The sequence below is a fragment of the Notolabrus celidotus genome, chromosome 18, assembly GCF_009762535.1.
Source record: "Notolabrus celidotus isolate fNotCel1 chromosome 18, fNotCel1.pri, whole genome shotgun sequence".
NCBI lineage: Eukaryota > Metazoa > Chordata > Actinopteri > Labriformes > Labridae > Notolabrus > Notolabrus celidotus.
Genome location: NC_048289.1, coordinates 20,205,578 through 20,222,836, shown reverse-complemented (window position 1 = coordinate 20,222,836; position 17,259 = coordinate 20,205,578). Strand labels below are relative to the sequence as shown.

Genomic DNA, 17,259 nt, shown 5'->3' with positions numbered 1-17,259 from the left:
TTTCCCCCCCTTGAAGGCCATACTTAGAGGAACCACGCAACGTGACAGTCCAGAAAGGCGCAGAACCTCTGGGGATCTCCATCGTGAGCGGCGAGAACGGAGGAGTGTTTGTGTCAAAAGTGACGGCTGGCAGCATCGCACACCAAGCTCGGTTAGAGTACGGAGACCAGCTCCTGGAGGTACAGCAGCACAAAAAAACACTCCAAACAAAACATCCAGCGTTCCTTTTGTTCTGTTTCTAATGAATCACCTGTGTTTCCAGTTTAACGGAATCAACCTCCGCAATGCCAACGAGCAGCAGGCCCGGCTGGTGATCGGGCAGCAATGCGATACAGTCACAATTCTGGCTCAGTACAATCCTCACATGTTTCAGCTGGGAAACCACTCACGATCAGGGTAAGAGGAGGAGGAGATGCCTCATTTGGGTCATTGAATGAAGCATTCTGGGAACACAAACCTATCAGCATAGAGCCAGTGAAAGCTGGCGATAAGCACAAGTGAGGAAATGAATGTAATAGTCATGCTGTTTCATGTAAGGGATGATGTATAATGAGCAGGTGGTTATGGCAGATTGGAACCCTGACGACATGTATGTAGCTGACAAAACTGAAAGCTGGCTTGTAGTCCTGGCTTGCACGTGTCTCCCTGTTGTATTGAGTGGAATTATCAACTCCAAAGCCGTTACAGAGTGTAAATACACAAACAACTTTATTCCAGTGTAATTTCAGTGTCACAAAACCAAATATTTGAGGGAGATGTTGGATTCTATACTAAAAAACCATACGACAAGACCGACACGGGAAAAAAACCTGACTCCAAATCTAGATTTTCAGGACCGATGCCGGTACCGATTATAAGTAGTCAAGGAGGCCGATAACCGTTTTTTGGAGCTGATATTAATTTGCATTAAAAGGGAAAATATTGTCGGCAAAATTTTTAATAATACAAACTCCAACACTTAAAGCTGGGGTTGGTAATCTGATTTAGATACACTTTTTGTCATACTGGTTAAAATGATCTTTATGTCCTGATGGCAATCATTACATGATGTGTTCCTAAAAAAGAGTGAAAAAAGCTGCTATCTACAGCCAGAGTAAACCTGGGAAAACACCAACCAATCACCGTTTTTTGGCTCCTCAAATTTTAAACCGATCAAATCCCGTCCAGCCGTTCTGCCCTCCTCCTGCGCGTACATTTCCAGGCGTGCACTCCTCCGAGTCCCCGTCTCCTGCCTCTACTTCCCCTGACTCTATTTACTGCCCCTCTCGCTCGTCCTCGTGCCTGTCCCCTCTGACCTGATGAGGTGCTTTGCTCAGGACTGTAGTCCTGATCAGAGTCTAAAAAGCTCTCACCAACAAGCAGAATAATTAATGACGTTCAGTAAGTCCTACAGAATATATATATTTATTGTAGCGTCCGTCCGGACGCTGTAGTGATGACGAGCCAATTCGTGAACACATTGAGCTTTAATAATCGGTCACTGTCGGCCGTGATCACGCCAACCTTCAAAACAACAATCAATGTTTGAATGAATGAAAAACTTCTCCTCTCCTCTCTCCCACTCGCACACTCTACACCTCTCCTGATGCCTTCACTGACCGTCAACACTGTAGGAATTAAGAACATCTACACTGAACACGTTTAACAAACAGTAGAGCTGTTACAGTATTATATATGTATTATAACTTTTCTCCTGATCTCGTGTCACCGGTACAACTGGATAATGCTAGCATGATAGTTGTGAGTACCAACAGCAGCCATGTTTGTTTGTGTTTTTAACTTTCACTATGATAATGTTTTGGTGAGGACCGGTTTTGAATCAGTCACCATCATATGGTCGAGAATCAGCGGCGCTCGTGCATGTGAGCGGGCGGGCGTCATTTTGGAGGAGCTCTGAGGGAGGAGGGGAGGGGTTAGACGGAGTCATGAGGAAATGCTACATTCAAATTCATGCTGGTTTTCCGAGACTACCAACCCTAGCTTTAACTTCATTTAAATGACAATTTTCCCTGCTTTACAATTACAGTTTCTCAAAAAAACACTAACGTTAAATAAATCAATAAACAGTCATTAATGATCAGCAACACAACTTTGCCTCATACAATGTGTCACCTTGAAGGGTCAGTCAGATTTATATATACAGATCAAAAATAGTAAGTCAGATTTCACAGTTGGTAATTGTTGCAGATCAAATGAACATTAAGCTAAGACATTTGCATTCATGGTTAAGTTAAAACATTTACCCACTTGTCTGTTGAAAATCTCATTAGCATGAACATTTCCATTGTTGATAGTGTTAAAGTAAAGCCTGTTCTGTTTTCCATGACTGGTCAACCAGAAACTACAAATCCAAAGTTTCATGCTCTCTGAATGAATCAAAAGTAGTATCAGAAATAACCTCCATGTTTTTGCCATAGTGTAAACAGGCAGAAGTGAAATATGCCTGACTCCTTTGCGCAGACTGATTTGATTGATTTGACATGTGGGATCAGTTTGTTGTTGTTATGGGCTGTTGACCTACCAGAATCAATGGGTAATAAAAGCACATGAAAACATAACATAGCAACTAAACAGACAGTGCTAATAAACCAAATAGGACACGTGGCTTTGGTAATTGACTGGTTTAAAATAACACTAAACATGACTCACAACAGAAAGTAGAAATTTACCATACATAGGATAGTTACGTTGCTCAACATAAGAAGGACATCCTTTAAAGGAAACATCAGTTTTACTGCCAAAACTCTCTCAGTAACTGTGATTGCATTTGTGTTGTCATTAGTTCACGCATGGAGTCTATCAGCAACCAGCCGACTCCCCATGACAGTGGAGCCACCACCCCGGACATCCATGCTGACACTCTGAGCGAGCAGGACGAGGGGACCATGACACCACCGTCCAAACAGACCACTCCTGCAACCAGCCCTCACAACTCCTTCAGGTGCACACTTCTGTCAACAAATGTGATAATTGAATATCTTGTTAGCTCTTTTAGGGTGGTTGTAAGTGGCCAGAAACGCACATTAAATTAAGTTATAATGAAATGTTAAATGTTCCGGGTCGGAAGCGGGTCCCCCGGAACTGCTCTGGAATTTCAATGTACGGCGGCGTCTCCACACAGCCAGCTGATCAGAGGATCACAGCTGATCAGCATCTGAGCAGCAGCAGTGATCGGTGCGAGTGGCCTGTGTGCAGTCGGGAGGCTTCGTAGTGGTCCGTGGTCGAAATAGTACTCCAAACTTATGAATGTTTTGCACCCACATTGTGTGTGTGTGTGATATTACGAATTGAAATGTTCTTTGTTTGTTTGCTTTGAGTTTCACGGTGCGTACTAAAGTAAAATAAATATATTGCACCTGTCAAACTCTACGTCCCATCATTTGCCAAGGGCTGTAACAGGGGTTAAAGGTGAGTCATATTCAAAGCTTAATGAGGTTTTTTTTTCTTCTGCAGGGTTCCTGGTTCTAGTTTGCGTGGAGCTGCAGAGCCTCGGCTGGTCCGGCTGAAGAGGATCCAGGCAGAGCTAGGGGTTCAGATCTGTGGGGGAAACCTTAATGGCATCTTTGTGGAGAGTCTGGATGATGACAGCCCTGCAAAGTGTCCTGATGGCCTTTCACTTGGAGACATGATCCTGGAGGTACCTACAATGTCGTAATATCACTTGAATCAAAATATGAAGCATGCTCCATTCTCACAGATGTAGTTGTAGAAAAAGGTGTTAAGTTAAGTTTAAGTTAAAGGCTCCACATGCATATTTGATTCTGTATCATTCAACTTGCTTTTACTAGAAACGATGAGTCATCCTTTGTTGGCAGCCAAGCTAACTTTTCTTATGTCAACTGTGTAAATGATGTCTCTTCAAACAGTACAATGGCATCAGCATGAAGAACAGAACTAAAGAGGAAGCTTACCTGGAAATGTTGAAACCAGCTGAAACAATCACCTTCAAGGTCCAGAGCTGTGTCGACAGCCTCCCCGCCATCAAAGAGTCACATGGTGATGGATTTTACATAAGGTACACTGACTACTGATCCGAGGGTGTACGAGCTTCAGTTTCTTTTGTGTTGAACATTCCATTATAATATGCTCTAAATCTTCTGTGAAGTTGTCCTTGGATCTGTAATGTCCTTGTTCAGAGTACTGAGGTCTATTCATAAAAGCTTTATTGTTCATCTTTTTCTCATCAGAGCACTTTATGAGCGAGTCGCAGAGGTAGAGCAGGAGCTGGGCTTTAACAAAGACGACATCTTGTACGTTGAAGACACTCTGCCAAATGGCAACTTCGGCTTCTGGATGGCCTGGCAGCTGGACGAGAACGCACAGAACCTGGGTAAAGGACAGATTCCAAGTAAATACATGTGAGTCAAATCTGTGATTACACACTACTAGAAAGATGCATTTTTGAGTGATCTAATCCATCAAAGTCAACTTCATGGACTTTTTTGGTGCTCGTATATCTTCATCAGGATGGATCAGGAGTTCTACAGGAGACACGGCTCGGCTGATATGAAAGATGATAACAGCACCGGCAAGACTATGTCCGCCGCCGCACGGAGATCTTTCTTCCGCCGGAGGTTGAAGCACAAACGCAGCGGATCTAAAGACGGGAAGGATCTGATGGCTCTGGACGCTATAAGCACAGACTCTCTACCCATCACAGAGGGTGAGAAACCATCATCCACTCTATGTCAGGATTGATTTAAAAAGGGATGATACAAAAAAATTGAGCTGCTTTTCAACCCGTGTCATGGGGATTTTTATAATTTGATAATAACTTAAACACCAAGTCTTTCACCTGAAGCGGCACAAATGAATCAATCAAGGAGGACTGACCAAATACTTTGAAACTAAATTAATTGGGAAGCAGTTTTCAAGGAAAAGTATCAACCACTGGCTTGTTACTGCATCTTAATCCACCAGTCAATCAATCTTTATTTGTATAGCCCCAAATCACAACAAACGTTATCTCAAGATGCTTTTACAAACATAGCAGATCTAGACCAGTCTATGTCAAATTATGAACAGAGACCCAACACCAAGACAGGGTATGATCCAGTCCCATCTTACTGACAGGACTTGATCTTGCCTCATCTTAATCCACAATAAGCATTGCACCTCGCAGTATTAGCTAAGGTGCATTTTGACCAAGAGTTCCGGGGTCTTTTAGCCCCCAGAACTACTTTTCCTGGAACTAAAAGGTTCCTGTGCCCCCATTGTTGTCTGCGTTTTGACCGCGGAGCCGAAGTCCCGGGTAGATTGTGCAAATCAGGCCAGTGACATATGGAGGAAATAAAAAGTAAAGGCACTATGAATGGCATTCGTCTTTGTTTTACTGCCCTCTACTGGTATGTTAGTGTAGTGCCTTTACTGTGCCTTTACTTGGGGGGCACAGAACCTTTTAGTTCAGGGTAAAGTAGTTCTGGGGGCTAGAAGACCCCGGAACTCTTGATCGAAAATATAAGCTTGCGCCCCACATACAGAGACCAAAGCCCTCGTCACAGAGGTCACAGGCTCGATTCCAACCTCGACCATTTACTGCATGTCCTCCCCCACTCTCCTCTACCCACATTTCCTGTCTCTGAAAGTACAAACACTCAAAGAAAGTACTGAGTGTGTGATATTATTCTTTATTACATCACTTCAGTGATTAAATTAACTCCTCCCTTTCTCTTTGTCTGAGTATATCCTCACCAAACCCAGCTCCAGCATCCAGCTCATGAATGTAAATGTCTCATATTGATGTAAGTTGAAGTTATTGGTAGTCTGGCAGCTCCCATGTATGAAAGTGCTGTAATAAATCTGGACGCTGCTATAAAAAGCTGCTGCCTCCACAGAACTTCTCCCATGACTCTCAAACTCATAACTGTGGTTATTAAAGTGCAGCCGTTTGAATATTTGTGAATTAATCTGTATTTTTATATTTCTGCTCAGACGGAGTGAGCCTGATGTACCAGCGGGTTCAGAGGGTGGAGTGCTCATCTCCGAGGCCGGTGCTTGTCCTGGGTCCCTTAGTGGAGGCCATTAAAGACATGCTGGTGAAGGAGGCTCCTGCCAAGTTCTGCCGCTGTTTGCCAGGTGAGCTCACAAACACACACAGAGACACACCCTGAGCCTGTGATGGAGGATTATTATTTGTGATGACTTTGTACGTGTAAATCAGGTTTAGGCAGATTTCTTGATGCTGGGCTGCAGAGACGGTTTTCATAATGAGGAAGCTTCTTAAAAATTAGAGATTAGATTATGAATTATATGTTACGGAAAGAGCAAAAAGAAAACTAGTTTTAAAAATGTTATTGTCTGTACTTTCAGAGATCATGAAGGCATCTCAGCAGGCAATAGAGCGCGGGGTGAAGGACTGCGTGTTCATCGACTACAAACGGAGAAGCGGCCACTTTGATGTCACGACTGTCGCATCAATAAAAGAGATCACAGAGAAGGTAAACACATCCCTGCTGTGGATCACACTCAGTTTTTTTTTTTACTTTTATTTTTATTTTTGTTTTATATGAACATATAACATTGAAGAAGTGAGGACTAGGACATTACATTACAATCAGTAAAAAATAAAGTGAAACTTAGGTATTATAGACAGGTACAGTACACAACAAAGGCTTTCAGACAAACAGAAAAAGTTAAGAGTCTTTGTGGTTATAGCAATCCCATTTTTCCTAGTGTTTTGAAGGCGAAGAGCAAAACTCATTTTTTTCCCATACTGCAAACAGAGTCAATGTTTTTAAGTAGTTTAATGATGGGAGGGTTCTTCTGAAGCCTGCCTCGTGCTATTGCTTTCTTACCTGCAGCAATAAAGTATATTCATTGCTATTCAGGTATTTTCCCGAGGTACAAAAAAATTAAAGAAGATTCAAATGATATTTCTAAAATCTCCAAGATTAAGTGTTCCACACCTCTCAAGAAAGGCTGAAGGAACGGACAAGACCAGAAGACATGTACAAAGTCAGCAGAAAATGTTCCACACTCCCTCCAGCAGGAATACTGTGACCCACTTGATTTGGACTTCTGATGAGGGGTATTAAAAAAACGAATGATATTCTTCCAACAGAAATCTCTCCAGAAAAAATAATTTGTGGATGAGGATTGAGTTTGCCATATTTGAAGCCACATTTCTTTAGATATCACAATGTTAGCCTCTTTTTCCCATCGCTGTCTTATATAAGTTGTTGTGTTCTTATTCATAACGGTAAATTCTTTGTACAGTTTACCAATAATGCCTCTGACATCCTTTGAATTATAAGGATCTATGAATAGTATAAAACACTCAGTTTTATAACTTACAGGTTTCTGCTCTGACTTCAAATTGGAGCAAAATCCATTGACGTCTAACACCTGGATCAGATACGGGCTCACCTCATTGCCTGTTCTGGTCAGCCCTACAAAATAAGCATTATTTTAGTGTAATAGAGTGAGGCCTTATTTTCAAACCTGTCCTTAATTTATCTATCCAGCAGAAAGCAACCACGTATTTTTCTTCCATGATGGTTGTTTTCGATTTTTCTTGTAACTTTTTAGTTTAGTTTAGTTTTTTTCAACACTCCTGCGAGAGTGAGGCACTCCGGGAGTCACATGAGCAGTGATCAAACAACTTGAAAAAGACCCTTCTTACTGGAAAGATAAACACTGTCTGTCTGATCTTTGCTTTAAGGGTTATGAACAGCATCTGTAATCGCAAATGATCTTGCAAAACATCACAAATGAACTCCCGGTAGTATCAAAATACAAGACTTAACGGGCCAATCAATGTTTTTTGATCATGATATTCAGAGCTTTCGAGTCTTTATATCTCATGACTGCTGACAGAATTTACATGCCTGACTTTGATCTAGTAAATCCAAAATACAACTCAAAAGTAAACTTTTAATGTGTATTATATGTTGAAATAACATATGACACTCCATCATCCCATCCCGAACTCTCTCTTGACTGCTGCTGGCATTTTAATGCATAATATACTGTATTATATAATTATCTTGCTATATTATATTTTGTTATATTACATTACTATTCTAACTACAACCCATGGTCATATTACATTCAAATATTCTTTCTATTTATTGCTTAATTTGTCATTACCAACCATAATCACACCATGTCAATCTGTCACTACTGAAACATTTTTTTTTAATACTGCCTGTAATTACTTCTATTTAATTTAAATTTCATTTGTAACATTGTATATATCTAAATTGTACTCTGGCTTTATTTATCTATTTTATTTTACTTATTTCTATTTTTATTTTATTTTATTTTATGTTATTTTGTTTTATTTTTGTTTTATTTTTATTTTGTACTTATTGAAACTTCTTTCTTGATTGTACTTATGTCTGGGTTGCTGTAACAACTGAATTTCCCCCCCGGGGGATCAATAAAGTAATATCTTATCTTATCTTAAAACAACTGTGAAGTATTATAAATTAAAGTAAGTAATTTAGCTTGTTTTTTATTTTTTGCAACATCCAGCTTTGATCCATCTTCCATTTCTCATTCTCTCTCATAGGACTGTCACTGTTTACTTGACATCGCCCCTCACGCCATCGAACGTCTCCACAGCGTTCACATCTACCCAATCGTCATATTCATTCGCTACAAAAACGCCAAGCAGATAAAGTGAGTATTCCCCATGCCTTTTCCAAAAAAATACTTGTTTCTGTTCTTTTTTGTTCTTTTTAGTTTCCTGAAAACTTGCCTGGTGCATGTTGAGTCTGCTTTGTGTTTAGTTGCAACTTCTGTTTACTAAACTTGACTTCAGGTTCAGATGCTGCTGCAGCACACTGAGGGAATCATTCATTGAAGGCTTTTGGTTCTGGAGGCTGTTTATGAGGAAAATAATGCTTAAAAGACGAGGTGTTACAAAAGTTCAGCCCAAGTTAGCAACCAGACCAAGATGCCAAAGTGGAGAAAATACAAAAAAGCTATATAAACGCAATATATTATTACTGCGGTGACATGAAAAACAATAGATCTCTGCTGTTATTTTGTTCAGCTCTATCAGACTTGCCGCATATTAAGGAATAGAGATCCACAGCAAAGCTATTTGAAGACTCTTACATTCATATGTGGAGGGTAACATTTAGTCCAGAAGGTCAGTATGCCTCTATGTTGTATTTTATGGCAGTAAAATTGCATTACAGTACTTGATATAGAATATATATTTTGGGCGTTTTGTGCACTCTGGCGGTTTTTGGACAGCTTTTGGGCTGGAAACTCTCAGATCTATCCAGTAACACTGCTTACTATACATTCAGAAGCCTAATACAAATTACTGGCAGGGGGCTGACACAGTGTTTTAACTTTATTAACGACCTGAGTTTTAGTCTTCATTTGAACTTTTGAGGGGGTTAGACGTAAAATAGAAGCGGTTTTGAAACCATGACTTTTTCACACCGTGGCATACCTTGAAATGGGTAACTGGCCCATTCATATTGATATAAAATTTTGATGCTCCTTGGACCTTTACTTACTCATCAGTGTTTGTAGCATTTACATAAAAACCTGTTTTGATTTTGGTATTTCTTTCTGTATTGGACAAATTTGAAAGTTTTCGCAATGAAAACATAAAATGTAAGATTATATAGCAATTTAATGCCATATTTTGGTAAATAAGGATGTCTCTGGGGAGAACATGTACTAATAAAACAAGGTTAATCAATCCATAAAGAAACTCTACACCGAACTGGCCTGCCTGCTCACCTGATCTCAACCCGACTGTGAACTTGTGGTCAATAATAAAGGAGATAATTTACTGTAATGGAAAGAAATACAGCCCAAAAGAGCATCTTTGGAAAGCCATACAAGGTGCAGCACACAGTGTCTGCAGAGAAGTCATCAAAAACCTCACTAAATCAGTTTACCAGTGACCTCTGACCTTCACTGAAAAAAAAGGAGGTTATATTGGACATTTGAGAAACACTTTAGATTTGAAATGTTTCAAAGACTTTAACAGTTTTATTTTGAATACAAATCTAAAGAAAACTGTTGTTTTTGTTGAAGTCTGAATAAAGTTGTAGTAAATAGTATTATTTTCAATCAATAAAACATTAAAAATGGTGCCTAGTTTTTAATTTTCACAAGTTATATGCCCTTATCACCAACTTGCATAATAATTTGGCGCACTCATTTCTGCAGATTCTGCATTTATTTAAAAATACAGCCAAAAAGCATCATTTTAACCACACAGTTGAAGAAATATATTCACTATCTGACTTCCTAACAAATTTGAAAACGACTGTTAACATAGTTTTTAAAATATTCCCAAAAATGCAACTTGCATAATAATTAGGAACACGGTGTCCAGTTCCATAACAAAGTACCAAATATAAGTGAAATGTCAGATATAAAGTGTTTAATGATTGAATGCAAATAACAGGGTAAGTAAGTAATCAAAGCAGAAAAAATATACTAGTAAAAATACTGAAAGTATTTTTGTCAGTGACAATGAGCTTATTAAAATGTTTAAAGCAGTACATAATGAATATGATAGCATCTGGTTTTGAGATGATGAAAGAGTAGTAATGTTCATTAAGTTACACATAAGTGAAAGTACAAGTGATATTTCACATGATGTTAGTTGATGTCAGTCCTCCCTCCATTTATAATATTTTTTGTTCTCCCTCATTACATTTCCTTCCCATGGAGACACCCAGGAAATTGATACATACAGTCCTGCTGCTCTCATAATCATATTAATCCCACACACACAAACAAACTAATTGATCAGCCTGATTAGATCACAGTGTCATTAGTTCGCTAACAGCAGCTTGCTCTCTTCCACCACCTGCCGGAGTCTGTGATGGGATGATGTCATATTTCAAAGGTCCCTCTGCTATTCCATTTCAATCCCACAGCAAGATTAAACGAGCTAAACTCTCAGTGTGGTACTTTGCACACAAATAAAGACACACTCAGGTCTGGCAGGAACGGGCTTTCTCGGCCACACACAAACACACAAACACACACACACACACACACACACACACACACACACACACACACACACACACACACACACACACACATACACCCACGCCCATAAATCTATGAAGTGGTGCAGCAGGCAAACATGGCGGAGATTGAATCCCGCTAAGCCTCGGCTGTCATCAGCTGAGTGCCAGCTGTCCAGAGAGAGCTCGCTGTGGCTCCACTTTGTGGCGTGGGCGGCTAAAACACTCGCTGACCCCACCCGCCAGAGCCACATGCACACACACACACACAAACGCACCTCCCACTGCCTGCCTGCTGCAGCTCAGGCTTTGTATCCTGCAGACCAACATGTTGACTGTACACCGAGTACCAGAGAGATGGGAGTGTGTTCTGGGTTGGGTCAGGAAGCTCCCAGCGGATGAAGATTCAAGATTGAGTGGTCACATGACCATTTCTTAAGACTCAGATACGGAGTGAACCATCAGGCTGAGAGGACTGCAGTACTGAGATCTCTAAAGCTCCATAGGGTTTCACAACTATATAAATTAAGATATTCTTTAAATCCAGTATATTAGGTTGTTTTAGTCCATTGTGTTCAATTTTACAGTGAATTATAAAAATCCAATTAGAAAGCTGAAAGTTAAAAAGTCAAACCATAGTTTATTTATACAGCACATTTTAAAATAACCAAATACTGTACAAGCTTCTAACACACAACAAGAGATGTAAGCAGTGATTAAAGACCTTAAGGGTCTGTGCTGTATTTATAGTTAAAGGATGACCGACCACGTGACCGCGATGGAGCAGCCACTGCAAATTCTCTGTCACCTCCTGGTTTTTAGCCTGGATCATGGGACATCCCAAAGCATCTGGTGCGTTGACCTCAATGCTCTCGCTGGAGCATGTTGGCACAACCACTCAGCCAAGTATGATGATGCAAGCTTGTGTAAAATTTAGAGAACCAGTGACACACTCTTGAACTGGATCCTGAACTCGACAGGAAGCCAGTGCTGGCATTATGGGATCCCGCCTTTTCCTCCAAGTAGGGCTGGGCGATAATTCCATAACGATAATTATAGTGATATAATTTTTCTCAATATAAATATGAACAAATGTTCGATAAAAATTCTATATAAATAAACCTGTAATTACACCCCCAACCACTGGAAAAAATCTTGTCTTACACAAAAGCCCTGCATCCTGTTAGCACCATCAGAACTGATGGATTCAAGAAGCTCATCAGAGAACTAAATTCAGATACAAGCTAACAAACCTTCTGCTTTCTTAAACTTTCACTCAGGAGCAAAAATCTGCCTTTAAATTTAAATGAAATTATGATTTGATATTTATCGTGCTAATTATCGATATCGACTGATATGAAATATTTTATCGTGATAACATCATTTTCAATATCGCCCAGCTCTACCTCCAAGGCATCAAGCGTGCAGCGGCATTCTCAACCAGCTGTAGGCGATGCAAAGACGACTGATCAACACCAAAATACAAAGAGTTACAATAATCTAGGCGAGAAGTCACAAAGGTGTGTATGACCTTCTCAAACCTAATTTGGAGGAAGATAGGTCTTTGCTTTTCCCAGAAGCCTCAGGTGAAAGTAGCTTGAAACTATGAATATCTATCAATCAATCAATCTTTGTTGTGTTTTGGAGCTATATATATAAATGTTGTGATTTGGAGCATCTATGTTGAATTAATAACCAAGACCCCACATCAAGACAGAATAAGATCCAGTCCCCTCTTACAGGCCAGACCCTGTCTTATCTCATCTTAATCCACCATGAGCAGAGCACTTCAAAGCATTTTTAACAGGCAGAAACCTGGGGCAGAACCAGACTCATATTAGACAGCCATATGCCTCAACCAAGTATTAATATATGTAAACTTGTAACAGCAGGAGTGGCGGATCCACCTTTCTCGATAAAAGGAGCCTCATATCGTGCACATGTTTACCATACGTCATAGGTGTGCTCCGTCACTACTAGCACTGGCACTATACCCCTGCATACAACACTGTCCAGCAAGCACACTGTTCATACTGGACCTGGGGGGTCCATAATCCACTTTACCTTCTTCATTATTATTATCTCTATGATTTTACTGGTCACGCCCACTTGAGATCAAATTGGGCTGTATGTGAACTGAAATGAAAGTGACACACCTGCTCTAAATAATCTGGTGTTTGTCCAGTGGATATAACCAAAAACATATATTCACAATCAATTCATTCAAAATGGAAAACAACATTATTTTTATCCTTAAAATAAAAAAAAACTACCGTCAGTGTTGTGATGAATATGGTGATAATAGTGGATTGTATCTGGATCAACTACTCTTATCTCTGCAGTCATATACAGATACAATTAGCACTGTGACAACTGCTAAGTGTATCATCCAGTCAGGTCAAGCTAATTCAGTTGACATAAAAAAAAATCTGAGCCAATTTACAAAGAAAAATTCCCAAGCTAGAGTTTCACTTGGATTTCTTGTCAATGTTTTTTTTAAATTGTGAGCAGGATTTTGAGATACGGAGAGGGAGATTATAATGTAGAAGTGAAGCAAACACATTTGAAGCTTTTAAGCTTTTTAAGCAGTTCAATAACGGTGAAACTATTTTAGCTGCAAGTGGGTATTTGGTGTAATCTCCACATCTGGTCTGAAGAACATGTCTTAAAAAGGATGTACAAACTCTGACTCCTTCTTCTACACCTTGATGTTCTTCCTTGTTATGAGTCTGTGTGTGTGTGTGTGTGTGTGTGTGTGTGTGTGTGTGTGAGTGAGTGAGTTACTGTGGGCGCTGCTATAAGGTGCTGACTTTGTCTCCTCAGAGAGCAGAAGGACCCTCTGTACCTGCGGGATAAACTCTCACAGAAACATTCCAAGGAGCAGTACGAGGCGGCTCAGAAAGTAGAGCAGGAGTACAGCCGCTTCTTCACAGGTCAGTGGAAACAACACACAAATAAAGATGGCGTGGGGACAGGAACTCCAGTACTAACTACAATAAGTCGGAGACCTCTACAGCGCTCTGTTAATCTGAATGATTTTACTGAATGGCTCAGTTGATGGAAATGTAATGAAATAATTTTTTTAGCACAAATAAAACAAGATATTTAAATAAGTGGAATCTGGTTTGTGGTAGCCCATGACTTAAACCAAAAATCCAGGAGAATCCAAATGTACTGTGCCAAAAGTCCTCCACAAGAGAGACTCCCATGGGTGTCTCTATCACAAAATATATAATGAATAAATAACCATGAAGCAAAACCTATTCATAATTCATAAAGACAAGTCTAGTTGAACCAACGTTAGTCTGTGGAGGTTGTCTGAGGTTTTCGGAGCACATCACAGATCAGAGTGAAAGTTTCGTATCTGGAGCAGCAGCCAGTCTGAGACAGCCGACTGTCCGCCTGATAAATGAGTCTATAAAAGGAGACGATTTATGAGGAAGGTCTCTGGAAATGAACACATAACACGGCTGATCCCTCCTCCCAGGGATTGCCAACTTCTGACCACACGAAGCCAGAATTGATGAGAGCTGTGATTATGAACAGTCATAAAGCAGAGTATGCGGTAGTTAACTGTATGAAGCGGAGCTGATCAAACGACACAAGTACTTTGATTATGGATAAATTAAAGACCCTTAAGATTCTGAGTTGATCACAAGGAAATTAATCAGGTACTCATAACCAAATATAAGTTAATAAATATATTTTTTTAAAACAGGAAAACAAGACATTTCTAGCTATAGAATCTGACTTGTTTTGATTCGCTGCTAATATAGTAAATATGTTGAACATTTAAAGTTGTAACTTTTGGCTTCACAAAATTATGATGCAGATTTATACAATTTAATGACTGATCGAAGATTTAAAAAAATTGCTCTGGGCATTTATCTACTTTTTTGAGATTTTTAGCCTGCTCATTATCTGTGTTTCATACCCTCTGCTTGACATTCCAGAAGCTGCTTATAGTATAACAAACTTAAAGCTACTGTAAGGAAGTTTCCGCCAGTTTGGCGCCCCCTGTGGACAAAGCAGTATATTGTATCTCTTCTCCGATATATGCCTGTTGATGCCAAGCGGCAACCTCTGGTCTCAAACTATGAGGCCCATGCGGAAGTGTTATAAACTGCAATTCATAGAGAATCCACTTGAGGCTGGCTGCAGAAACACCAGAAACCACATACACACCAATTCAAAAAAGACGATCTTTGTAGCATTAATAAACATGTTTACAGCCTGGTTCAAAAAACGGCTTGGTTCCAAGTATCTAATTTCTCTATCGGTACACACTGTACAGGGGGTGAATTTTTTTCTAACGCAACGGTTCAGAAGATATTAAGATTACGAGTTTTTGCCCAAATAAGGACATGACTGACTTGACTCCCGGTCGGGAACACATAGCTGTTGGCTCAGAGGCTCAAACTCCCCCTCTTTACGTCACACTGTGCCTGGTTGAGTTCCGCATTTCCAATATGGCTGCCGCCGTCGATTGGCCTCAAAAAAGCGCTCACAGATGGGTGACGTCACAGATATTACGTCCATATTTAATACAGTCTATGGTTGATGCGTGAAAGGCAATGTCATCATGCTGTCTTTTAAAACTCAGTCGTAATTTTTTAGTGACAATCTTTAAAAATGTCAACAAACGTTGTTTTGGCTCTGCACTGTAACTAACTGTTTGTGACACCTACCCAGCGGCAGTGGCTGCGAGCATCAGAAATGACTGTAAAGAAATTATTAACCTTGTGGATGATGGTCTTTTCATTTTATTAGGTCCTGCAGAGGCATCAGTATTTATTTCAGTCAAAGTCATAAACAGCTAAAAACTCCTCACAGGAGCTTTAAATCCATGTCTGATGTTATTGTAGTTGAAATGCATTTTGGGTAATGTAGGCACCAGATTCGTCAGGGAAGACAAATTGATAAAACAACAGATTGCATGGATTTTTATCCTCCTTTAATAAATAAATGCATAGCATGAGTTTGTTCATGTTATAGGAATGTTAATCCACACCCAAGTCGGGTACGTCTTTAAAGACAAAAAATAATCACTCATTGCAACCTTTTTTTTGTAATTTCTAAACATTTCTTATACACAAACACAAATCTGAATAAAATACAAGATTAAAGTAATTCCTAAAAAATATTCCTAGTTGCTGTCTATTTTTTTGACACACATACTATAAAGACAGGAGTAAATAATGGAAATATTCAGCAGCTACTACAGGTGTAAGTATGACATATATGCTTCACAGATGTAATGTAAACCCTCCTCCCCTTCCTCTCTGTATTGCAGGCGTCGTCCAAGGCGGCAGCGTCTCCTACATTTGCACTCAGATCATCACCATTGTGGAGCAGGAGCAGAGTAAAGTCCTGTGGATTCCAGATGGAGCACCGTAGAAATGTATCACCTCACCTCTCACCTCTCATCTCACCTCACTGCGATTTGGGAAACACAGAGAATCGGTACATCGAACAGACATCACGTTCAACTCCAATGCTTTCTCACATTTAGCAATATCAGCACTGATGAAGAGGATCATCATATTCCCACTACAATAGTGATGAACTGTACAGATAGACTTGTTTACACTAGTATTTAATACTTGAAGGTTTCTCTCATACAGTATGTATTAGCACTCCTTTAATCCCGCTCTGTCCCGAAGACATGTCGACGCAATATGAAGACTTTATTCCTGAAGTGAAGAGAAAAGTGGACCAACATGTTACTTTCTTTATATTTATACATATTTTCCTGCCATTTAATTTATCTAATCAATCAAAGATATTGCTAATTAAACTTTGATATACAAATGTAGCTCTCTAGTTAAATAGGTAGGATGATATTTTGAAATAATGGTCTTATTTATAGAGGAGAAACTGGGGCAAATTGGCTTCCTACCTTCACATCATGTTGGAGTTTTCTGTACTATTTTGACCTCATTTCAGCTCTCATTGTGCCAAGCTAAAAATATTTTCTAATAACCGTCCGTTCTTGGATGCATTAACTCTAAAACTTTCATTATAACTCAAACAACAGGTATGTTAGTTTGACCAGTTTGTCTCACTTTGTGCGTTCTACTGGTTTTGCCAATACTTGTTCCTCTGTGGATTTTTAAGAAGGGATATTTTATTTCTGCTTCATGGTTCAACTAAACACACACAGACACAGACACACCAGCACATCTTTAATAGATCACATTGTCAACATTTCATGTTTATGCTGGATGAAACACTTAAGTGCAGGTTTTCTCCTTATGAAGGTTAATGTTTCTATAAAATATTAAAAACAGAACTATTAATGGAA

General features: G+C 39.6%; 1 protein-coding gene across 2 annotated transcripts in view; it reads left to right on the top strand.

The window, feature by feature from the left end:
- The window catches only part of LOC117829580 (disks large homolog 5-like), a 54,766-nt gene extending 37,507 nt beyond the window's left edge, over positions 1-17,259 (top strand). Inside the window, exons 22-33 of one of the 2 annotated variants that reach the window (XM_034707151.1) lie at positions 17-179; positions 263-396; positions 2,783-2,941; positions 3,454-3,637; positions 3,867-4,015; positions 4,188-4,358; positions 4,467-4,663; positions 5,932-6,075; positions 6,310-6,437; positions 8,513-8,622; positions 13,779-13,888; positions 16,249-17,259. In XM_034707151.1, coding sequence (XP_034563042.1) covers positions 17-179; positions 263-396; positions 2,783-2,941; positions 3,454-3,637; positions 3,867-4,015; positions 4,188-4,358; positions 4,467-4,663; positions 5,932-6,075; positions 6,310-6,437; positions 8,513-8,622; positions 13,779-13,888; positions 16,249-16,352 — 1,753 coding nt within the window. In that variant the 3' untranslated portion in view covers positions 16,353-17,259. The remainder of the gene's footprint in view (positions 1-16; positions 180-262; positions 397-2,782; positions 2,942-3,453; positions 3,638-3,866; positions 4,016-4,187; positions 4,359-4,466; positions 4,664-5,931; positions 6,076-6,309; positions 6,438-8,512; positions 8,623-13,778; positions 13,889-16,248) is intronic. The other variant, XM_034707152.1, reaches the window with a different exon arrangement.